Below are 25,408 nucleotides of genomic sequence, written 5' to 3'. Positions count from 1 at the left end.
AAGGCAGGAAAAAAAAAAGAATAGAAAATCTTAAGATCCTTAGCATGTAATAGCTCAGAGAGCCTTGAGTGACCATCTAGTTAGCCCCACCCCATAATTTTATAAATGAATAATTGAGCCTCAGAGCTATAAAGTGAATTGAAAATGAAGTAATCAACTGGGATAGCAAAGCCAAGAATCCCACACACACACTTAGATGTGAATGAATCTAATAGACTCCAGGGAAAATAGAAGAGTGCTCTTATTTTTTCATGATACCAGACCTCAATCTAGGTTAGGGATTATTGGTATAGGAATATAAAAATGCCTGACCTGACATGACATGTATTCTATAAGCTTTATAACTTAAAACTGCACTGACTCTTGGATACAGACATATATACATAAATACATAAAACATACATATGTACATGTGTACACTTATATACATAGACGTATGTATGCATGCATATATGTATGTCCTTATATATATACCTATATATGCACATTTTCCCCAAGGTATTTCAACCTAATTTGGAACCCATTTAACAAAGCAAACAGATACGAAGTGGAGTGTTAGTGTAGACTCGCTGTAGTTCATTCAACTTTAAAGCCTTAAATTACATCCAGTTTTTTGAGTTGTAGAAATGGGGGGGATAAAGAAAAGTGCATTACATATGGTGTCATAAGAATGGCAATTTGTACATATGCCTATGAATATGTATATGAGTAAATGAGTTTGTGTACATGTATGTTTGTATACATGCCAGTGAAGAATGTATATATGTCAAAGAGTTTATTTGTGCATATGTATGTGTTTATATAAATGTGTGTATGTAAACAGCACACATTAAATGATACCTATGTTTGCATCTATTTGCATAATATAAAGTTTAATTTAGAGAAGAGTGAGGTGGAGCATTGTCTAGATATATGATTTTATTAGTGTTCAAAGTTCAAAGTAAGGATATTCCTTCCACTTGGACAGATTGGCACATATTCTGTTAAAGACAAAATTTTCAGCAACAGATGAACTAATGTATACCTGAGCTCTAGAATTTAGTGACTATACTCATAAGGGAGAAGAAGAGAATTATTGGCCCTGGACTACATATCAGTCTCCCACAAGAACATAGAGGTAGTTTTATCAGAGCATGTGGGGGGAGGAGATGTCAGAATAGGTCAGGATGGATAAAGTAGGAATGCTGAGATGAGCTGGGAGAAAGGGAAGCCTTGTTGAGCCAATCTTTTTTCTGTATAAGGACTTAATCAAGGTGTGTGATCTTAACTTGCAGTTAGTAAATAATTACTGAGAAACAAATACTCTGCAATTAAGCTCATCACTGAGGCTAATAATAGCACTTACCTCTAAGGATCTGGTGAAGATCAAATGAGATAATATATGTAAAGTGCTTTGTAAACCTGGAAGTGATACATGAGAGTTGTTGTTGTTGTTATCATTATTATTCCCAGAGATATATTAGATTAGTATCTAATGGGTGAATTGAATATTATTTTCCCCATAATATCATTTAACCATACAATGTCATATCACAGATATATCCAATTCAGGAAGGTTTATACCTTCTGTACTAATGGAGCTGCTCTAGGATATATAGCTGCCCTATAGAGTCTGAAGTGACTAGGACATTTACAACTTTCATTTTGGAAGGACTATAGAGCTGCCTAGCAGACCCCCACATGTCTTTTAAGACAAAAGGGACTTCAGATGGTAACGCTGAATAAAAATATTCTGTCATCAAAGTAAGATTATATGGTCTGACTTTTTTTGTGCTGTTTGCTCATGATCCCAGCCAATTACTTGAGTTATAAACGCTTTATTAAGGTAGGGGTCTGCTTCCAGTGTGGAGAATGTACTGTCCCAAGCTTTGGGGGTTTTGTTAATTGTTTTCAGATATACTTCTAGGGACCTGTAAATTTTCAGTTCTTCCAAGGTGGCATGATCAAAGGCAAGGTGTTTACTCTTTTCCTGGCTGTGATTAACCACAAGTACGCTTTTCTGCCTTGAAACTATGAAGGGGATTCCTTCTTTACTGCTACCGCAAGCTCCACCAATATGGGGAAAAAAACGGATTTGAATTAAACTTTTTAGGACCACATCTATTGCATAAAATTGTACCTCTGTTCTCTCTAATATTTATATTTTTCTGAGTAAGGGGTTACAGGGAGGAATATCTATTTATAAATATGGCAGCTTCTCCACAAGTGATAATCTCTTGCTTAGGGCACTAGAACATCACGTAATTTTCCTAGGACCACACAGCCAATATGTATCAGAGGCAGAACACCAAGTTAGGTTTTAGTGACTCCAAGGCCAGCTCTCTATCTACTATGCCCCTTAGTTGTAAATTAGAAATAATGGTTTTTCAGATGCACAATCCAGGCCACAGCAGTTTGCTGTGTTGTCATATTCCAAAGCTTGGAAGAGCTAATGACCCTTTGAAAGTACCTCAGTCATATTAATTTGTGAAAAACCTCTCTCAGAATAGCAAAATTGCAACAGTAGAATAATTTATTTACTGTCTGGGATCACCAGATTCACTGAAGTGAATGGCTTTGTTATGAGGTCTAGTTAGCATAAAATTGACCTAACCTTAACCAAGGAGACTGGATTTTGCAACAGTGACTCAGAATTCCAATATGCTTCAAAAATAAATGAAAAAAAACCCCTCAAGATCCCTTTTGAGGATGACTATTGACTGTACTGTCATATTCATGATAAAAGAATCAACAAATCTTTTTCATTTCTAAAACATGAATATTTAATGAAGCAGATTAGAAATAGGAGGCCTATTGTATGTGTATTTTTTAATAATGTCCATTGTTAAAATGGACAATGGTATATTCTGAATTGCTTTCACATCTCCTAGTAAAACCACAGATTAGTCACATTTCAGTGATTATTGGGCAGTTTCCCCCTCTGAGTATTGCATAATTTAAGAAAAATTCATTGACATTTTAAAAAATGGAAATCTTTAAAAAATGTTTTAAAGAATTGGTTTTAATCTGAATCTTAATAGGCTAATTATTTTGGAATTGTTATACTCTTTGCTTTATAATCCTTCGGCTCTCATGCAGATATGATTTTAAGTAATCAGCCTTAGTGTAATCAGTAATTAAAATTATAGCCAACTACAGGTGTTGCTAATTGTTAATCAATTAGATGCATAATGATTGCATATCTAATTGAAATCTTGATTGAAGTATTGATAGTTACCCATGACTCCCAAACAGTAAATGTCCTCTCCATATTTTTAAGGCTGAAATGTGTTTATTTCAGATATGTTCCTAGTTCTTCCTCACAATTTCCTCTCAGAACCTCAGAAGCAAATGGACATGCCCTTCCTGCTTAAATAAATGAAATCAGTACAGTAGATCAAAACTGGCCTGACATGCTGTTGAATAGGTCTGTGAATTTTAATTGGTTTATTTGCATGTTAACAGGGAGTTTTCTACAGATGGTTTTGTGGGCCCTGTATGTCTGGATTTGGCAAATTCTGGGACCATTACATAGAAATGTGACAGTCATTAAACAATGATAGGATTCCTGGTTAGCCAGGAGGCTGCAGTCAGGATCAATGTCAACTTCATGATCAGTCTGTACAGGAGTTAATTAGTCACCATATTTATAGGCATTCAATGGTTTGACTATCATCATGAATATATATATATATAATATATAATATATATATATATATATAATATATATATATATATATATATATATATATATATATATATATATATAAAGGCTTCCTTAAAATTCATTCTTGAGATGCAAGAGACAGGCTCAAACTTAAAAAGAAATATCACATCTGTATTGCCAATGTCTAAATATAAATTGTATACTTTCAAATCTCTGTATCATATACAGCCTAAACTTAATATCACATGGCAGCATTTCAACAAGAATAAATAAGGACAGGATCAACTTATCATTTAAATTTCATTTGCCAAATCATGACTAACTTCTTAATACCAGGACATAAAGTCTGAATACAAAATCTAAGTCTCAGATTTTTATAGAAGGAGACTTTGGGACTAATATAAGCCCAAAATTAATAGTATTATCAGATCATAGATCCTGTATCTGGAAAGGACTTTGAAAGGGGTAAATAAATGAATAATGCTGAGTTTTGTTTGGGGTCCTTTTTCTAAGAAAATCAATAATCAACATAAAACAGAAACTTTTTCAACTTTTGAAAGAGACTCTAAAGCTCTCCAGTCTATACATGCTATGACTGTTTTAAAAGAAGCTAGCAAGAAAACCTTAATGGGAAAACCCTACTCTCATTCAGGTGGAATTCACTTCTCTGACCTAGCAAGGATTTCATAGTGGAGAGGGAGAAAAATACCTTTGGAGGAAGGGTAACTTAGATATTGTAAAACAAGAGTGCTTCCTTCTTGAAAGTGAGTAATGACTTTGTAGATTTGTGGTAGTTGTGTTGGGCTCAGATACAGAGCAACCAAAGCTATAAGGCAAAAAAAAAAAAAAGGATTTTCTTCTTTCTCTCATACTGTTGTGTATGACAATGGTAATATGTGTGAAAACATTCATGTTATGTTAGACAAAAAAATTTATTCTAGGTAACTCTAGAGATGGAGCAAAAATGCCAAGCTGAGCCATATATTCTATTGTTCTTAATTCAAATTACTAGTATCAGCCTAAACTATTAGAAAACAATGGCTCATGTGTGGTATGAAAGCTAAATCACACTAATGTCTCATTTTCTTATGTTATATATGAGGACTGTGACTAGTGGGGAACCGTATATTAACTCATCAGTTGTAGAGAATATTAGTCAAGATACCATGAGAAAATGTTCACTTTCTGCAATTTGTAGGTGTTGGCAATTTAAAAATAAATTTTAAAAAGTACCAAGATCCCTTTTAAAAATGGCTATTGACTATACACTCATATTCATGTTAAAGAATCAGCAAACCTGGTCCTTACAGGCCAGGCAGCAGCCAGCTGTTCACATGAGTTATGTGAATCAGGCCTGTAATCTTTCCTGACATTTGGAGCTCAAATATTTTCCCTTATTTCACCAACACAATTAAAATATTTAGTCTCACTTCATTTTATGAGACATAAATAGCGATGTAAGCCCTCTGTAATTATAGTACATTGTAACAAATGACCTCATAAATACATTGTAATGTCCCATGTAATTACATGGTAAGTCCTGCCTTTGAGACTGCTGCTCTGAGATTGAAAACCTGCGTATTTCCAAGATTAATTACTGTGAGCCTAATTTGACAGGTCATGTGCAGACATGTCCTTGTTAAAATAAGTCATTAAAAGAATTCATATTATCATTTGTTTCATTATATGGCCCTGTTCAATGAGAACACTTCTCTGTTTATTTGCTTATCAATAGATATTTCTAAATGCTGTTAAAGGAAAGCCATGACATGAAAGAGTGAGTTTACTTTCAGAATTCTTGGGAATTCTAACTTTGGTGAATGACCTATTTTCTAATTGTGGTCTGGGTGTTTTAAATATTCACATCATTCTTGTGGTCAGTCAATCAAACTTTTTTTTTTTTTGAGATTAGGTCCCTCTTAGGCTGGAAATTCAGCCGCAGTCTCAATCCCAAAGTGCCTAATCCCAATCTTGATAAGTACAGAAGTTTAAACTAGTCCATTTTTCTGGCCCTCCATAGGCAGACTTTTGGTGCTCTACTCCAAGTAACTCACTGTATCATTGCCAGATTTAGTGCAGACACCCGATTGACTTTAGTTCTGCTGCAGCCCAGAATCCCAAGCCCAAATGATCTACGAGACTCAGTATTCCCAGCAATAGCGACCGCAGCTAAGTGCTAGTATGCCTTGAAGCAAACACTTTTTAAAAAATTTATTGCTTTTAAAATATTTTGTTGTTGCTGCTGCTGAAGCATGCCCTGGGTGAGGGCTCAGTAATAAGAACTAGCAATAGACTGGTTATGGAGATGAGATATAGGAAGGATTAAGAATAGAGTTGTAACTCCAGATAACTGGAAGGACAGTGGTACTTGCAACAGGAAAATAGAAGTTTACAAGAGGGGTTGCATTAGAGAAGATAATGGAAATTTTCTGTTTTGGAATTGTTGAATTTTAGTCACCAGTGGACTGTCCCTCTCACTGTCTTATGTGCGTAAATTGTCATTGTCACACACCTCTATTCCCATTCACAGACCGAAGTCACATTGGAGGTTCACACAGGCAGTGAGATAAAGGAAAAAGTAGTGTACACCAAGAGTAAAGAAACCTTGGTTTGAATCCCAATACTGACCATTACAAGCGTCGTGACCTTGGCCAAGTTTCTGTTTGTCTCTGAACCTTAATTTCCACGTCTCTAAAATAGGGAAAGCAATTACTGATGGATTACACTCACAGAATCGTCATAGAAAAGAGCTTCATTAAAATCAAAGTTTTATGACAATTTGAGTCAGTTAGAGAAAGTATTTCACCAATGATATAGAAAGCATAGTTCCGTGAAGTTGTGAATATGGTACAGATAAAGAGTTTCTGCCCATCATCCTAGCTATAATTAATCAGTAGAAATCCATGGACACCAAACTCAATCATTGGCTCTGAATGACTGTGCTATTCCTTTCACAAATCTAATGATGTCATGAAGAAAGTGACAATTGTTAACATTTATGTAGCCTGTTAAGGTTTTCAAAAGAATTATAGGTATGTTATCTCGTTTAATCTTCATATGACAACCAGGTATGGTAGGAGCTACTATTATTCCTATTTTTTAGATAGGAAAACTGAGGCTGAGAGAGGTCAAGTTGTCAACAGTGACACAGCTAGTAAATGTTTGAGGCAGGATTTGGACTCAGATCTTCCTGACTCCAATCCCAGAGTTCTTACCACCTTGTAGATTTTCTTGCATTTATTCATTTGCATATATGCTGTATAATCTAAGTAGCATGTGAGCTGTCTGAGAGTGAGCAGGTCCTGGTTTTTGTTGTTTGTTTTGGCCTTTGTCTTCTCAGTAACTAGAATGGCACATTTATTGCACTTAGAAGTCACTTAGTGTTTACTTACTTGAATTAAGGAGCCAATACAGCTGGTGGTTATGGGTTATCTCAGAGTAGGACCAAACTGGCTAAACCTTGAGGACTGGTTTTCTCTTGGAAAGTTAAATCTTCATCTCCAACACCCTCGCCCCACTCCAGTTGTGGACTTGGCAAGGTGTAATTAGTGGCCCATCATACAGGCTGACTATGGCATGGGGTTACTTTGCATTCATGTTTTCTGCAGTTAATCCAAGGTTGAAATTAGCTTTTTAGATTTTATAAAATCATCCAATTAGTAAAAAAAAAAATCCTTCATTCAGAGTAACCCTATACATGAAAGAAGCCATGAAAATCTGAGAGAAGTTTTGTAGATGTATGAACCCTTTATATGCAATCTTACTATTTCATTCCCTTGAATTTTTATTTTCTCATTTTGACTTTGTGGCTTTTTATTGCTAAGAAGATGCCATTCTCATATCAGTTTTGAGTTTGTGTTTCTGCATTGTATTTTCTACATCTTCTACATGATTCGGTTTTCACCTAACCTTAAAAAAAAATTCAGTCCTTTTGTAGTTTAGCCTGGTGTAAAAATACACTACTATTATTATTGTTATTCTACCTCATTAAACATTGCCTGACCTTCAATACTCTAATGATGTCATTCTTAAATTTGTTTTTTTTTTAAAGCTGAACTTGGTACATAATGATTATTTAAACAAAAATGACACCTCTGGGATATAACAAAGACTTAATGAGCAATCCTGGGAAATAGATTTTATCCAGCATGCAAAAGGATGTGCATATGGCAGAACCTTGACTCTTAGCCTCAGGATGTTTAACTTCCCAGTGAACTCAGGGTTTTTCTATTGTTTTTCTTCTTTTTTTTTTCCTGTAGCTAAGCTCCTATAATTCTATTTAACTACTCAAATGATACTTGATTTCCATGTTCTAGTGGAAGAGGGAATCTATAATTTGAAAATTAGAAGATGATAACATAGGAGGTTATTAGTCAATATTGTGACATCTTAAGCTTTATTTTCTCTTCTCTTTTAAAATTATGAATGTGTTTTGTGTTGACAAAAGAGATACTTCCTGACAAATATCTAAATAATACCCCCTGCAAAGTATATTTTTTTTCCAAATTAGCCAACAATACCAGCTAACGTCTTGATTGTGACTGTCTTTATAGTGACATGAAATATCACTGTCAACTTTTGCAGTTTACCAATTAATTGAAAGAAAGAGCATGTGTTTAAAGATCATAAATCTAAAATAGAAAGGGATCTAAAGCCTTTTAGGCCTGCCCCTTCATTTTCCAAATAAGGAAATGGAGTCCCAAAATGGTGAAGAGACTTCTTGAGATCACATAAGCAATGACAGAGGTGGGATTTGACCCCCCTATTGCTCGTTCCACTTTATCAAACCTAAAAGAGATAGATTTCATAGTGTGACATGAGCATTGTCCACTGTGTCAGACCTGAATATTAATGCCTCTCAGTTTTAAGTTTATGCACACCGTAGTTATTATGTATGATGTTCTTTATATTCTGTTTTCTTCACTCTAACTAATATGCTTCTTCCCATGTTCCTCTGAATTCTTCATACACCTCATGCTGGATAGTCCAATAATTTATTGTATTCATATATTATATTTTCTCCCATGATTCCTGAACTTTTAGGAATATATTTTTCTTCAAGATTTTTTTTTTATCACAAATACTTTTGCTGTGAGTTTTATTTGTATATATGGATGATATCTTGCTTTTAACAGTCTCCTTGGAACACAGCCTCTGTATGATGATCCTCAGGGTCAAATGGGTAATTTTTTTCTTACATAAATACAAATGTCTTCCAGAATAGTTGAATCAACTTACAGTATACAGTTAGTGATTTCTCTTTCTTATGCCTTATTAATGAATAATTCTATTTGGGCTCTGGATATATCTGGCTTTGGGGCCTTCTTAGATATAATTATTATCTCAAAATAGTTTACTGGCTTAGAAGTTTTCTTAAATACAGATATACAGCCCGAGACAGTCCCAAGTAGTCCGAAAGAGTTAATTTTCCTACCTAAATGTTTAACTTACTTCCAGGGAGTGATTTAGACACTAGAGAGAATAAAGTCCATTGATATTGATGGATTCTGAAATGTATTACCAGTAAAATCTCTTTATCATGAAGTACAGGGAACAACTAAATTGGTTTATTGTAATGGAATTTTGTCAAAATGTGAATACATGCCAGCAATCACATTGCTAGTCTAAAGAACCCAGAGATGAAACAGAGCTGTCAGCTAGCCTGTCCATGGTGAATTATTGAATGAAAAAGAATGTTCTGAACCCACTAGGTGAAAAAGGCAGGTGTCATATACACACCAGCCCTTGCTTTCTTCTTCCTGGGTACTGGATCATTTGGACTATTGTCTTGAGTATTGGATAGATTTTGTTTAGGTAATCAAGGTGTTTGAGGTTATAGTGAAAAGGGCTGAAACAGTTGCTATTAGATTGTAAGACAGAGGAACAATATGCAATGAATTAAATATGTCATATGTAATTCTTTACGTATAGCTTTTCTAGCTCAACTCTGCTATCCTGTTATAGACTACATTATTCAAAGGACACAAAAGCAGGATTTCCTTTTCTGCTTCCCGCTTCCCTTTATATAATGCAAATGGTAACAAATAATAATAGAAATGTGGATCAGGGAAGCATTTTTACAGGATTTGTTATTTTTTTAAAAAAAAATAGAATATGTATTGTACTGAAAAGAGCAGATACTGTGGATCATCAATAGCTTTAACATGTGGTAATGGTAGTCAAATTAAATAAGCAAGGGTTTTGTTTTTGTTTTTGTTGTTTTGTTTTGTTTTTAGATTCTAAGAGAAACAACATGGCATAGTGAATATTTCAAAACCAAAAAGTCTGGGTCAAGTCTTGCCTCTGAGACATACTGGCTTTGTGACCCTAGCCAAGTCACTTAACCTCTAGGGGCTATGGGCCACTATCTAAGGCTATAATAATAGCTAGCATTTAAATACTACTTTAAGGTTTGCAAAGCTCCTTACATATGTTCATTTATTCGATCCTCACAGCAATCCTGTGAGATTGTTGTTATTATTATTCCCATTTTACAGATGAGAAATCTGAACCTGTGAGAGGTCATTGATTTGGCCACTTAATCACAGTTATTAAATGACTGAAGTAGGATTTGAGCTCAAGTCTTTCTGACTAAGTCTATTGCTGTATTCATTGTGCCATTTAGCTGTTAACCTGTATTATAGGTAAAGGGGATTTCCTCATCTAGGAGGTCCCTTTACCACTGAAATCACAGGTCTACTCCCTGTACCTCACAGGATCTAAAACATTCTAGGTGTGTGTATGTGTGTGTGTGTGTGTGTGTGTAGCACAAAAAAAAAATTCAAGTGATTGAAATTTGTGGTTGAATCTAGAAATTGAGAAGTGAAACAAATACCAAATAGTTCTTACCCAGAGACTATTTTCATTTAAAATTTCCAGGTATTTGAGTCCAAAGAGATTAAGGATCTTAAGTATCTTGAAAAGTGTTTTTAGTTTTTCATTTCACTTTACAGGTATGGAAATAACTGGATTTGGGGAAAAAAAGGAATGAAAGGGAAGAAAGAGTAAAGTAATTCTACATCTCCACATGGTGTGCTCATTAGGGCCCCACAACAGCCATGTGAAACATATAGGCCAATCATTATTCTCACTGCTTAATGGATGAGAAAATTAAAACACAGAGAGGTTAAATAACCTGCCTGATGTTACGCGGCAAGTTAATGGAAAAGCTTGAACTAGAAGACTCAGGTTGCCTGCTCTTGGAAGTTCATGCCAACTTGCATAGTGAGTAGGTTAGCCTTTGGAAGAAATATTCATGTGTATGAAATTTATTGAAAATGGGAGAAAGGCATATCTAATTGAATGCTTTGTTGTCTCAAATACTATATTTTTCTGAACTGAAATCAAAGGAGATTTCTGGCAAGTCATCTCATTGAGTGATCATCAAGCCCCTAAGTCCCAGGCAGTCTATATAGCATATATTGATAATTCATATTTATTTAACAGTTCAATTCACTAAATATTTTAAGTGCCTAGTATGTGCCAGGCACTGTGCTACGTGATGGGGATACAAAAAGAGGCAAAAGGCAGTTCCTGAACTCAAGGAACTTATAATCTAATGAAGGAGACAGGTCAGAGAAAGCTTCCTGTAGAACATGGGAATTTAGTTAGGACTTAAAGGAAGTCAAGGAGGTCACTACTGGGAGTGGAGGAGGGAGAATGTTCTAGGATGGGTGATGGCCAGAGAGAATACCTGGCTCCAAGAGATGAAGGATTTTGTTCTTGGAACAGCCAGGAGGCTAATATCACTGGATGAAATAGTACATGTTAGGGAGGTAAGAGGGGGCTAGGTTTTGAAGTGCTTTAAATGACAGAGAATTCTGAATTAGTTCCTGAAGACAATAAGAAGCCAATGAAATTTAGAAGTGACATGATCAGACTGATGTTTTAGGAAAATCACTTTCATGGATGAATGAAAGTTGGATCTGAGTAGGGGAGACTTAAGGCAAGCAGACCCATGAGCAGATAGACTATTGCAGTAATCAAGAGTGGTGGCAGTGTCAGAGGAGAAAAGAAGGCATATTTGGGAAATGTTACAAATGTGAAATGCCATGCCTTGGCAACAGCTTGGATATGGAGGGGTATGGGATAGTGAGGAATCCAGGGTGATGCCTAGGTTATAAGTCTGAAGGCCTGGGAACATGGTGTTGCCCTCTGAACTTATAGGGGAGGTGAGATGGGACAGAATTAAAGGGAAAAATGACTCCTAATGAGTTCAACAAATATTTATTTGCTGCCTACTGTATGCAGGACCCTCTCCCATAATCCTCTCCATTATATCATAATTTCATAAACACATATCGGGTCAGCAAACTCCCTATAATTACCCAAAAGACCATATCCATGCATATAAACTAAGACACTAAATGTACATACATACATATTTTCATCTGCTTTACAATAGCGTTTATAATTTGTAGAAACATACCTACATAAGCTATGTAGCTTTGCTTGTAATGTGATCATTTCTTGATTTGCTCCTCTTCTTTTCCTTCTGATACCAATTATTATTGACATGAGGACTAATAACTGATAGGTCATAGTTTGATGGGAGTCATCTTACATGAAACATGGCAAACTAGTAGTTTCTTTGTGTAGACATTGTGAACACTAGAGTGACAAGAGGAAGCCAGAAAAATCTGGAGTGTGCCAATTTTGCAATACCAATTTAGACTGAACTATCAGTCTGTCTTGGCTAGGAAGTATATATTATAAGAAATGTGATACATAAAAAATGGAACATATGCTGGAAGATATTTCTCACTGTATGTGTGAATGATTTAGATGAAGTGAGATGTGACCATTGAATGCCACTGAGAAAATAGGACCTGTATGGTGAATGGATCTAACAAAATGATTTAGGAATTGGTCTCATGTTTCAAAGTCATTCAGTGTGACCACAATCAGATAACCTCCTTTCTTCAATATAAGTAGCAGGTTTTTTTTTTGCTTTTATCTGACCTATAACATGTATTAGAACAATTTTATTAAAATTCAAGTAATGGTCAAAATATATATAACTGTATCTTTGGTAGAGCACAAACAAAATTTCCTTTGTACAATGAAATCAGATTTCCCATTCTGAAAAGGTTTGACAGAAATACTTTCACTTAGCATGGTCTTATGTCATCATTAATAATAGCTGTCCGCATCAACTCAAGGATATCAATTTCATTAGACTTCCCACCTTTCCAACTTCATATGTCAAAAGTTCTTGAATATTTATAATATTGAAAGGAAAAAAGAATACTTTTTGGATGTGTAACACTGAAATGTCACTGTAAAAGGACCCTTTTTCATTTTTAATATTTCTACTATTTCTATTTAGAATATCATAATTTAGTTTAATCATTTTACCAAGTTTATTTTTTTTTGCTAGAACCATATTAGATCATTAAAATAATAAAGACAATGGAAGAAAAAATGCTGAAAAAAACTCTAGAAAAGGTAGAATATTGTTCAGCACATGTGCTATGTATACAGTGGATAGACCACTGAACCCATAGTCAGTAAATCTGAATTTAGTGTTAATTTACTGCTTAATCATTGCTCCCCTTTTTCATTTAAAAAAAATCAAGAAATACACCACAGGTAAAAGAACAATGGAAAAGGAAAGGGATAGAATAGAAAAGAGTAAATCAAAAAATGGGCCCTAATAAAATGAATAAGTACTGTTGAGTAAAATAAAGTAAAAAGAAATCTCCAGGTGAACATAGCAACATTAATTAAACTTGCTAAATGAGCAGAGAACTACCAGAAGAATGAACAAAGTATTTCAGAAATTTAATAAATCAATTAAATTAAGCTATTAAATGGAAATGAAAAATTCTTCTGAAAGAAGAATTCAAACAGATAGGAAAATAATGATTTAGAACAAATAGTGGAAATTCCTGATAAAACAGTGGCAACTGGGGAAAAAAAGGTGGAGATGGAAGACAAAATGGACATGGAACAACAAATACAAGAACAACAACAACAAATAAATAGGCAAAACTGATAGAATAAAGTCTTTATAACTTAAAGCGATTAATAATGAAGAGTGTTCTGTAAGATAATCTGAGGATCGTTGGCCTCAAAGGGAAATGGAAAGGCAGTTAATGATAAACCAAAGAAATCAAATGCCGTATTTCAGGAAATCATAGAAGAAAAATGCCTGGCAAATTATTCCAATTCACATGATGATTCCATAGAAGTACCTGAAGTTTAGCTTATATGGAAATGTAATTGTCAGGTCCACCTCTTCAAAATTATTTTGCAAATGGCCAGAAGGAAACATTGCATATTTCAAGCAAGATGACCTCAATTCATTTAACATTAATCAGAAGCAGTGAAGAAAGAAGAATAAGCCTTGAATACGATATAAGGAAAAAGAAATTGTCAGTATCACACATCCAAACATAATATATCCTGTAAATCAGAGAATGATTGTACATAATTAGGAGCAAATCATAGTGTTTTAGTAATACTTTCTTTGAAAACTAGAGATCATCAAGAAATGTTAACTGGAGAAGATGGCAGCATGAAAGCAGTGACTTGCTTGAGCTCTCCGCCAAACCCCTCCAAATACCCATAAAAAAATGGCTCTAAACAAATCCTAAAGCAGCAGAACCCACAAAAAGACAGAGTAAAAAAAAATTACACCCCAAGACAGCCTGGATGGTTGAACAGAAAGGCATATTGCGCCAGGCAGGGAGAGGAGACCAGTTCAGCGTGGGCGCACAGGCCGCAGCAAACCTGGAGCAGACCTCAGAGGACTGAATCGCGGGCAGCTGTGGTGGTTTCCAGACTCCCCAATCCAGGAATACCAAAGACAACTTAGAAGGTCAGTGGGAAAAATCTGTTTTTGTGGTGAGAGAAGAGCTAGGTCAGAGCCAGTGCCAGAGCCCAGAGCCCAGAGAGTGGGCACTGTGACTGTGGCCGTGTCCTGAGCTTCCTGTCCACAGACTGAGGGGAAATCAAGTGGCTGATCAGAGCTGCAGGGATCTCTTTGCTTGTGCTGAGGCAGGATTCTCTTGCTTTACCCATGCTTGGATCTGGGTCACAGTTCTGGGTGGCAATCCTGGGGTGAGGAGGAGCACTGGTGTGGTGGAGCTTGTAGTGGCTGTGGAGAGAGGAAACCCTCCTCACAGTTCCAAGAGAAAAAAAGACTGCTTGTGGCTGGTCACTCAAAGACCAGAGCTCAGGCCAAGAAAAGAGTAAACACCTCGACCCTTATCATACCACCTTGGAAGAACTGAAAATTTACAGGTCCCTAGAAGTATCTCTGAAAACAGCTATACAAACCCCAAAGCTTGGGACAGTACATTCTCCACATTGGAAGCAGACTCTTACCTTAACAAAGAGTTTAAAACTCAAGTAGTTGGCTGGGATCATGAGCAAACCTTGCAAAAAGAGTCAGACTATATTATCTTACTTTGGTGACAAAGAAGATCAAAACATACAACCAGAAGAAGACAACAAAGTCAAAGCTCCTACATCCAAAGCCTCCAAGAAAAATATGAATCAGTCCCAGGCCTTGGAAGAGCTCAAAAGGGATTTTGAGAAGCAAGTAAGAGAAGTAGAGGAAAAACTGGGAAGAGAAATGAAAGTGATGCAAGAAAATCATGAAAAACAAGTCAACAGCTTGCTAAAGGAGACCCAAAAAAATACTGAAGAAAATAACACCTTAAAAAATAGCCTAACCCAAATGGCAAAAGAGGTCCAAAAAGCCAATGAGGAGAAGAATGCCCTAAAAAGCAAAATTGGCCAAATGGAAAAGGAAGTCCAAAAGCTTACTGAAGAAAATACTTCCTTAAAAATTAGAATAGAGCAATTGGAAGACAGTGACTTTATGAGAAATCACGACACAGTAGAACAAATCCAAAAGAATGAAAAATTAGAAAACAATGTGAAATATCTCATTGGAAAAACAACTGACCTGGAAAATAGATCCAGGAGAGAGAATTTAAAAATTATTGGACTATCTGAAAGCCATGATCAAAAAAGAGCCTAGACATCATCTTTCAAGAAATTATCAAGGAAAACTGCCCTGTATATCAGAACCAGAGGGCAAAATAGAAATTGAAAGAATCCACAGATCTCCCCCTGAAAGAGATCCCCAAAGGAAAACTCCTAGGAATATTGTAGCCAAATTCCAGAGTTCCCAGGTCAAGGAGAAAATATTGAAGCAGCCAGAAAGAAACAATTCAAGTATTGTGGAAACACAATCAGGATAACACAAGATTTAGCAGCTTCTACATTAAGGGACCACAGGGCATGGAATATAATATTCCAGAGGGCAAAGGAGATAGGATTACAACCAAGAATCACCTACCCAGCAAAACTGAGTATAATCCTTCAGGGGAAAAAATGGTCATTCAGTGAAATAGAGGACTTTCAAGCATTCTTGATGAAAAGACCAGAGCTGAATAGAAAATTTGACTTTCAAATACAAGACTCAAGTGGAACATGAAGAGGTAAACAGGAAAGAGAAATCATAAGAGACTTATTAAGGCTGAACTGTTTACATTCCTGCATGGAAAGATGATATTTATAACTCATGAGACCTTTGTCAGTATTAGGGTAGTGGGAGGGGAAAAATTATATGTATAGATAGATAGATAGATAGATAGATAGATAGATAGATAGATAGATAAACAGATAGATAGAGGGCACAGGATGAGTTGAAGATGAAGGGGTAATATCTGGAGAATAAAATTAAGGGGTGAGAGAGGATTATACTAGGAGAAGGAGAAAGGGAGAGGTAGAATGGGGTACATTATCTTGCACAAAACAGACAAGAAAAGGTTCTTACAGTGGAGGGGAAACAGGGAAGGTGAGAGGAAATGAGGAATCTTATTCCATAGGATTTGGCTTAAGGAGGAATAACATACACACTCAATTGGGTATGGAAATCTGTCTTACCCTACAGGAAAATAGGGGAGGAAGGGGACAAGAGAGCAGGGGGATGATAGAGAGAAGGGCAGATTGGGAAAGGGGTAATCAGAAAGAAGTACTTCTGAGGAGGGACAGGGTCAAAAGAAAGAATAGAATAAAATGGTGGGGGAGGCAAGATAGAATTAAGGGAAATAGAGTTAGTTTTTCACAACATGTCTACTATGGAAGTGTTTTGCATAACTGCACATGTATGGCCTGTATTGACTTGCTTGCCTTTTCAATGAGGGTGGGTGGGGTGGGAGGAAGGGAGAAAATTTGGAACCCAAAGTTTTAAAAACACATGTTTAAAAAAAATGTTTCCACATGCAACTGGGAAATAAGAAATACAGGAAATGAGGTATAGAAATCTATCCTGCCTTACAGGAAAATACAAGGGGAGGGGGATGAGAAAAGCGGAGGGGAGAGATAGAAGGGAGGGCAGACTAGGGGAAGGGGTATTCAGAATGCATGCCATCTTGGGGTGGGGGGAGGGGCAAGGTGGGGTGAAAATATGGAATTCAAAATCTTGTGGAAGTAAATGTTGAAAACTAAAAATAAATTTATATTAAAAAAATGTTAACTGGACAGTTAGTAAACAAAAGCAGCCTAATTAAAAAAATGAACTAGTTCATAGATCATACAAGAATAGATAATGCCTCTGTGTCTATGTGTTTCAGGGAAAAGAAAGGACTATTACCTTTACGTGTCTTAACTTGTCAGTATCATTGGGAAACAAAGTAAGAAGTATCTATGACCAAAATTTATGAGCACCGATTAGATAAGTATTTTAAGAGAAAGAAGAAGCATAGAGGGAAAAAAAATAGTACTTCTTATAATTAAGGAACACAATCTCTCAATGAAGAAGAGAGATGGACAGATGAGGGAGACTCCTGAATCATACTTTCATCTGGCTTCATAAAGGGAATGTAAAAAAAAATAAGATTATATCAATAAAAGTTGAATCAATAGACCTATAAATGGGCAGAGAAAGGAACTGGGAAGAGTAATATTTGCAGGAATATGTGAGGAAGAAGATTTGAATAGTAGTTTCAAGCAAAATAAACTAAAGGGACCTATTGTTAGGCAATATAAAAGGAGCTCAAGGGGGGAAATATACAGTGAGAAAAAACTTGAACATTGACTAGAATTGCTGAATGGACTGGAAAAGAACCCAGTAAGTTGAGTTACAGAAGAAGTACATTTAAAGTACCAAAATGTATGCATAATTAAAGTGAGAAACTGAAATAAACTCACTTCTCAATGATGATATTTACTAGTTGTCTGATTTTTATCAAGTCAATTGCCAAGTTTAATCTACTCTTGGGTAGCTAAGTGGCACAGTGAATAGAGTTCTGGGTCTAGAGCCAAGAAGACCTAAGTTCAAATCTAGCCTCACACACGTAGTAGCTTTATGACCCTGGGCAAGTCACTTAATGCTGTTTGCCTCAATTCTTCCTCTGTAAAATGAGCTAGAGAAGGAAATGGCAAAATCACTCTAATATCTTTGCAAAGAAAACCCCAAATGGGGTCATGAAGAGTCAGATATGACTGAAAAACAATAACAATAAAATCTATTCTGTCCCTATAACATCTCACATATTTCTGTTTTTCTCCAGTCACACAACCCTCACCCTAATTGATGCCCTCATCTCTTCTTGATCGGACTATAACAAGATCCTTTTAATTGTTCTCCCTGCTTCAAACCTCTCCACTTTCCAATACCACATCCACTGACAAATTGGTATGCTAAAACAAACAAACAAAAAAAAAGGTTTGACCCTGTTACTGAAGATGGTCTCCTGGCTCCTAATTGCCTCTGTATTAAAAAGAAAATTACTCTGGTTGTCATTTAGATCCCATTGCGGTTAGTTGCAGCCTATGTTTTGAAGCTTATTTTGCATTACTCTCCATTACATATACTACTTTTTAGCCAAACCAGTTCAATTGCCTTTCACTGTACATAGTGTTCAATTTGCCTGTTTTGCTGTCTTTAAACAAGTTATCTGCCATGCCTGGAATGTGCTCCTTCCTCTCTTCGTCACTTTCAAAAAAGGGTGATATTTGGTTGAAGAGTAGAAAATCAGTTCTGTTTTGAACATGATAATTTTGAAATGTGTACAGGACATCCTGTTACACATATCTAATGAACAATTTGCTTATGATACAGGAATGACTCTCTGGAGTTAGGAAGATTTGTTCTGATGTTCACTATCTGTATGACCATGGACATATCATTGAAGCCCTCTGACTTTCACTTTCCTAAAATAAGGATAATAAGATTTTTAGTTTCTATCCTACAGTGTGGTCAGAATTAAATGCAATAATAGGTAAAAAAGGTTTTACGAACATTAAAGTACTACACCAAAGTTATTATGATGAATCAACATCCTCCACACAAAGCTGATGTAAAGAAAGTACTGGTTATCCTTAAAATGTAAGTCATTATAATTAAAGGAAAAGGCAACTTTTTTTTTTCTTTTTAGGCTACGCGATGGGGTTAAGTGACTTTCTGAGTGTCACCCAGCTAGTAAGTGTCTAGTGTCTGAGGCCGTATTTGAACTCAGGTCCTCCTGAGTGCAGGGCTCAGAAGAGAGAATAGGGCTGCATATATAGATTTTAGGGTCAACTTCATAGAGTTGAAAATTGAAACCTTGAGAGATGAGGTCACCAAATCGAAGTATAGACAGAAAAAGAGAAGCAGGGCTAAGGACAATGCTATAGGGAATACGCACAGTTAATAGGAGCAACATGGATGGTGACTGAATAAAGGAGACTGAGAAACAACAGATCAGACAGGTAAGAGGAGAACCGAGAGAGCTCAGTGTTCGCAAAAACTAGAGATGAGAGTATCCAAGAAGAGAAAGTAGTCAACAGTTTCAAATGTTGCAGAGAAGGATCAGGTTTGAGAAATGGTGATTAGGGAGATTAAAATAGATTTGGCAATTATGAAATTATTAGCAACTTTACAGGGGAAAAATTCATTTTATACAAGGCATACCTTGACCTGCCCTCCCCCTCAAATTATTTTGTGCGTCATTTTTATTTATCTGGTTTTTTGTTGTTGTTTTTCCTTCCCTCTAAATAAAATGTAAGCTCCTTGGAGGCAAGGACTATTCACTGCAGTTGTAGTTTGGTGCTGCTGGTGGTGGTGGTGGTGATTTTATGACCCCAGTGGCTAGGAAAGTGACTGGCAGTTGGTGTGTGCCTGATAAATGCTTGTTGAATGGATAAATTAAAAATCACTTAACCTCTCAGAGTTTTAATTTTCCTTTTAAAATAGATATAAAATAATATTTGCAGTACTTACCTCACAGGGTTATTATAAGAAAACTCCTAAATATTATGTAAATATCAGAAATCCAATATGCATTTGTTAATTGGCTGATTCGTTGAAGGCCTAGTTCAATGTCAGCATAAGGACAAAGTGTACATTACTTTTCTATAACTAGAGAAATGGTTTCCCAAATCTTCAAAGAAATGAAACATTTTAAGCACAGAATATCATTTTTATAAAAGTATTTTCATGATAGGATCTCTGTGAGTCTTGAAGGGTCAGAAGACAAATTAGTATTTTGTACATTTTACCCAATAATGCACCATTATCATTAGCCCTTGGCCTCTACTCTTCTCGAATGGACAACTTAAATGTTATGTCATGGCCCTTGCTCCTGGCAAGATTCAGTGAGATAAGTTAGAAGCTGGTGAACATGCCAGTAAGTACGTTTAAGTTCAGAACATGAGTGATACGATGGAGATTTCTTAGAAGATCAACACTGTCCTCAGATTCCATAAACTGTTTAAATGTCTTATATGAGTACCTGGCATATAAATATGTTTTTTCCTACTTTTAGAAATATATTCCTTTGGGGCAGCTAGGTGGCGCAGTGGATAGAGCACCGGGCCTGGATTCAGGAGGACCTGAGTTCAAATCTGACCTCAGACACATAACACTTACTAGCTGTGTGATCCTGGGCAAGTCACTTAACCCCATTGCCTAGCCAAAAAAAAGAAAAAGAAAAAAAAAGAAAGGAATATTTTCCTTTGAAAAGGTTGCCTCTAGAGAAAACCTCTTTAAAACAAAGATTTGATGTCAGGTTGATTTGGAAATGCAACTCAGTCTTATGGACATAATGTATGACTTTGACATGGATCCTTACTCTCTCTGTTTCTGATTCCTGACCAACCAACTAAAGAGCTTTGCAGGAATGTAACAAATAAGTAAAGAATTATAGTTTTATTAACTATTTAAGGAATAATTGTCTAAGAAATAAGGCTACAGGATAAAAAAGAGATATAATTACTATGGGACCATTTTAATTTTAGTTAAATTTATTTGTTTAAAGAAAAAGTTATCACTGGCCCTGCACTCAGGAGGACCTGAGTTCAAATCCAGCCTCAGACACTAGACACTTACTAGCTGGGTGACACTCGGCAAGTCACTTAACCCCATCGCGCAGCCTAAAAAGAAAAAAAAAGGTGCCTTTTCCTTTAATTATAATGACTTACATTTTAAGGATAACCAGTACTTTCTTTACATCGCTTTGTGGGGAGGATGCCGATTCATCATAATAACTTTGGTGTAGTACTTTAATGTTTGTAAAACCCTTTTTACATATTATTGCATTTAATTCTGACAACACTGTGAGATAGACCCTAAAAATCTTATTATCCTTATTTTAGGAAAGTGAAAGTCAGAGGGGTTCAATGATATGTCCAAGTCATACAAATAGTAAACATCAGAGGCAAATCTTCCTAACTCCAGAGAGTCATTCCATAAACACTTAGTATATCCTATGTGCCAAGCAATTCAACCTCGACACTATGCTTAAAGACTGAATGAATTTTGTTTTTACTTTTTATCAATTTTTAAAAATAATATTAGTTTCTAATTCAAAGCATAGTATAATAAGTATATAGGATTAACGGTAGTTGAGAGGGTTAATAATACCCTTAAACCACTGCGCAGAGGTTAGGTTGTGCTCAAAGTAAATCTTTTTTTCTAACAGGGATCATTTCAGGTAGCTTAGTAAGGAAATTCCTAGCTATGATAGTGACTATGGAACATACTCCATAGGGAATGCAGGGTTAAATACATTGCTCTTTAACATAGTGTCTATAAACTTTCAGTCATGCGATCATTTCTAAAATAGACATTAACTTTTCAAAATAATAGAATTTGAGGCTTTTTGCCATATCGTCTCTTGAGAAACTGAAAAAAAAAAAACTGAACTGAAAGAGTTCCATTGCCATAGCTTTCAATCTGCTAGCATATGCTGGAAATCAATGCAAAAGTATTTTTAAAAGAGAGGCAAACACATTTATATGGGACTTAACTACAAATGAGAACAAGTGAGAAGAATGGGAAGAACAACTAAAAGAACTACTTCCAATAATGGAAATCCAAATAAAAGGCTAGCTCTGCAAGCGCTCCAACTCCTGACTCAAGGAAAATATAATTGTTTACATGAATAAATCATGCTGAAAAGTACTGACAGTACATTGGATAAATGGGAAAATTGATACCAGCACATAAAACTATCAAATATAATAATGAAAACTTATCATCTATCTAAAAATAAATAATATTCAAGCAGTCATTAGAATTATTAAACATTCTAGACTTAGTGGGTAATTTATAGTCATTTTAACTGTTATGAATACCACACTTGCTTTTCAAAGGGCACACTACACTACCCATCATTTAAATGACCAAAGGAAAGCCTGCCATTTATTAAGCATTGTGGTTCTTTGCATATTCAAGATATATACAATCTTTCGTTTATAGAGAGAATAGTCCTATTACAATGAATTTATATATTATAAATTATATATCAGTAATTACATAGTTATAATTTATTAATTATAATTCATTATTGATTTAATATAAATATACAAATTAATATCTAATTATATTTGTATGTAATTATAATTACATATAATTATAAGTCTAATTTATAATTATAAACTTAAATTATAATCTTGGAAAGGACCATGCAGTCTAGTAGACAGACTGAATCATGATTTGGTGGAAAGTGTTCTAGATTGTAGTCAGAGGATCTGGTTTTGAATTTTTGATAGTGCTACTTATTGCCTGTATGGCCTAGGTCACTTAACTGGTGGGCCTCAGTTCCTGATCAGTTAAACAAGGGAGGTGGATTAAATGGCCTCTAAGATCTCTTTCAGGTCTAGGTCTATGACATGCTATGAATCTTTCATTTTACAGGTGAGGGAATGGAGGCTTCCAAAGGGGAAGGAACTTGCTCAAGTCCCCCATGGATGGGCAAAGGTGGAGCTGGGACAGCTACCTTGACTTCCCTTCCATTGCTCGTTGTTCTAGTGGAGCCAATACAATCCTGACCGGTGTGATTCAGATATATTTCTTGACAATATATTCATGACACTAAACTTTATCAACTACATTTTAATCTAAAAGTTGTAGAAGGAAGCAATGGAAAGAGCATTAGATTTAGAATCGGAAGAACCAAGTTTAAACTCTACCAAATACGACCCGTGTGATCTAGGGCAAGACACTGCTGGGCCTCAGTTTCTTCGTCTTTAAAATGGAAGGTTTAGACTTGCTGGCCTCTTGAGATCTCTTCACATTTTTTAATTGAGACTTTTTTTTTCTTCTTGGGAATTTAATACATAGTAATACCTCTAATTGTCATATTTCTTTACTTAAACATAAAAGCCTGATACAGTTCCTTGATGGTGGTGCAATGGATATAGTACCAGGCCTGGAGTCAGGAAGACCTGAATTCAAATCTGGCTTTGGACAGTTACTAGCTGTGTGACCCTGAGCAAGTCACTTAACCCTGTTTGCCTCAGTTTCCTCAATTATAAAATGAGCTAGAGAAAGAAACGGCAAACTACTCCAGTATCTTTGTCAAGAAAACCTCAAATGGGGTCACGGAGAGTAAGACATGACTGAAAAACAATTGAACATCAACAGTGACCTAATATTTATCTTTTTCCTTCTGTATTCCTTCCTCAACTTTCATTCTTTTTTTTTTTTAGACAATTGGGGTTAAGTGATTTACCCAGGGTCACACAGCTAGTAAGTGTCAAGTGTTTGGTCTGAGACTGGATTTGAACTCAGGTCCTCCTCACTTTAGGGCCAATGCTCTAGCCACTGTGCCACCTAGCTGTCCCAACTTCCACTCTTTCTGAAGCCTGCAATGCTTCCTTTCCTTTGACAAACTTTCCACATTAACATCTTTTGTTTTACAGAGTATCAAAGTGAGTTGGCTACCTCCACCACCAGGTACACAAAATGGATTTATTACTGGTTATAAAATCCGACATAGAAAGACAACCCGCCGAGGTGAGATGGAAACACTAGAGCCAAACAACCTCTGGTACTTGTTCACAGGTCAGTGTTTACATAGTGTCTTCTTGAAAGATTTGGATGAATTAAATGCTTTGGGAATATAATAAACTTTCATTTTAAGGGAATATTGACAGCTTACCGATAGGGTGAATTTATTGGCCTGAACAAACACAGTCTTTTTATTTTTAACTTTATTGTCTACATTATGCTGTCATTGCAGATTTTGCTTCAGAATTTATCTTAATTAATCATAGAACTTTGGTATTTTGCAAGTTTAATCTGTATTAATTTATCTATTTTTCTAACTTGATTCAATTTAATCCAATTCAATTAAATACCTACTACGCACAGATATGGCTTCTTAAAATTTCAAAGCTCATTTTATATGTCATCTACTAAGAAAAGCCATCCATGATCATCTATTTGTTAATGACCTCTTCCCTTTTCAAATTATTATCTCTGTGTTTATCTGTCTGCATCTATATCTATTAATATAGTGACTGAAAACCATAGTTCATGAGCCCCCACTGATGCATTTACTTCGTAGTCAGCCAGAAGATATAATTAGTTCAAAGTGAAGGCAAGAATGTCAAAATAGAACATTCCCATAATGAAACAGTATATATTCTTTTACAATTATTTGTACCAGAAGTGAGGAGAAAAGCCACCTGGGAAGGGCATCTATGTAGGGAATATCTGTGGCTAAGGCACACATGTTGAGAAGCCGTTGATGATTCTGACATGGCAGGACCACACATGTGGTATCACACAATGATATCACAGCATTGTTTTTTCAGTAGGCTTACTTCATAATGAGTGTGGCATTGCCACTGTGTGATGCTGTTGAATGAGTGTTCTGCTGGTTCTCAAGACTCCTGCTGGCTCCTGGGCACATTATCTCAGCTGGTAATAGTGTACTGATCTCTGATTTCTTCAGGTCTCTTTGCCATCCCCTCCAAATCCACCCCTCCCATCTGGGTTAGCTGCAGTCAGCCAACTTAGTATAACATAATATGTATCAGCCAGGATAGTAGTTAGGCCCTCTCCCAGATAAAAGCAGGCTGACACTTCCTAGTAATAGACACCATGCCCAGGCAGAGCACTCTTAAATTTAAATTAATTTTTCCCACAATTGGGATTAAGATTGAAGGCAGCTATCACTAGGCGGCAGGAAGGGATTTGTTGCTTGGAACACTGGACCCGGAGTCAGTGAGACCTGAGTTTGAATTCTTAGGAATTCACTTTTAGGAATTTACTTTTTGTAAAGTAAATCAGAAATCTCTTAAGTCTGCTTTCTCATCTGTTAAAAAAGGGGATAGGACATGATGGCCTCTAAGATCCCTTCTGTCTTAAAATGTAGAGTCCCATAATAAATTTTCCATGAACTAATTAAAATGACTAGGAACCTGCACTGAAATAATATTCACAAATTCAAGCATTGGCTCCCAACAACTAAGCTACTTGGGCTTCCACATAATCACATTAACAACATTTTCTCAGCAACACTTTGATCATTT

At 35.8% G+C, this 25,408-nt stretch overlaps 1 protein-coding gene across 1 annotated transcript in view; it reads left to right on the top strand.

Annotated features, from left to right (window-relative positions):
- LOC110198154 (netrin receptor DCC) overlaps window positions 1–25,408 on the top strand; it is a 378,347-nt gene that overhangs the window by 270,655 nt on the left and 82,284 nt on the right. The window contains exon 9 of the mRNA XM_078151764.1: window positions 23,792–23,933. Within this exon, the coding sequence (XP_078007890.1) occupies window positions 23,792–23,933 (142 nt within the window). The remainder of the gene's footprint in view (window positions 1–23,791; window positions 23,934–25,408) is intronic.

Source organism: Phascolarctos cinereus, unplaced genomic scaffold (genome assembly GCF_003287225.1).
Source record: "Phascolarctos cinereus isolate Bilbo 61053 unplaced genomic scaffold, phaCin_HiC Scaffold_4;HRSCAF=312, whole genome shotgun sequence".
Taxonomy (NCBI): Eukaryota; Metazoa; Chordata; class Mammalia; order Diprotodontia; family Phascolarctidae; genus Phascolarctos; species Phascolarctos cinereus.
This window is presented reverse-complemented; position numbering and strand designations above follow the sequence as displayed.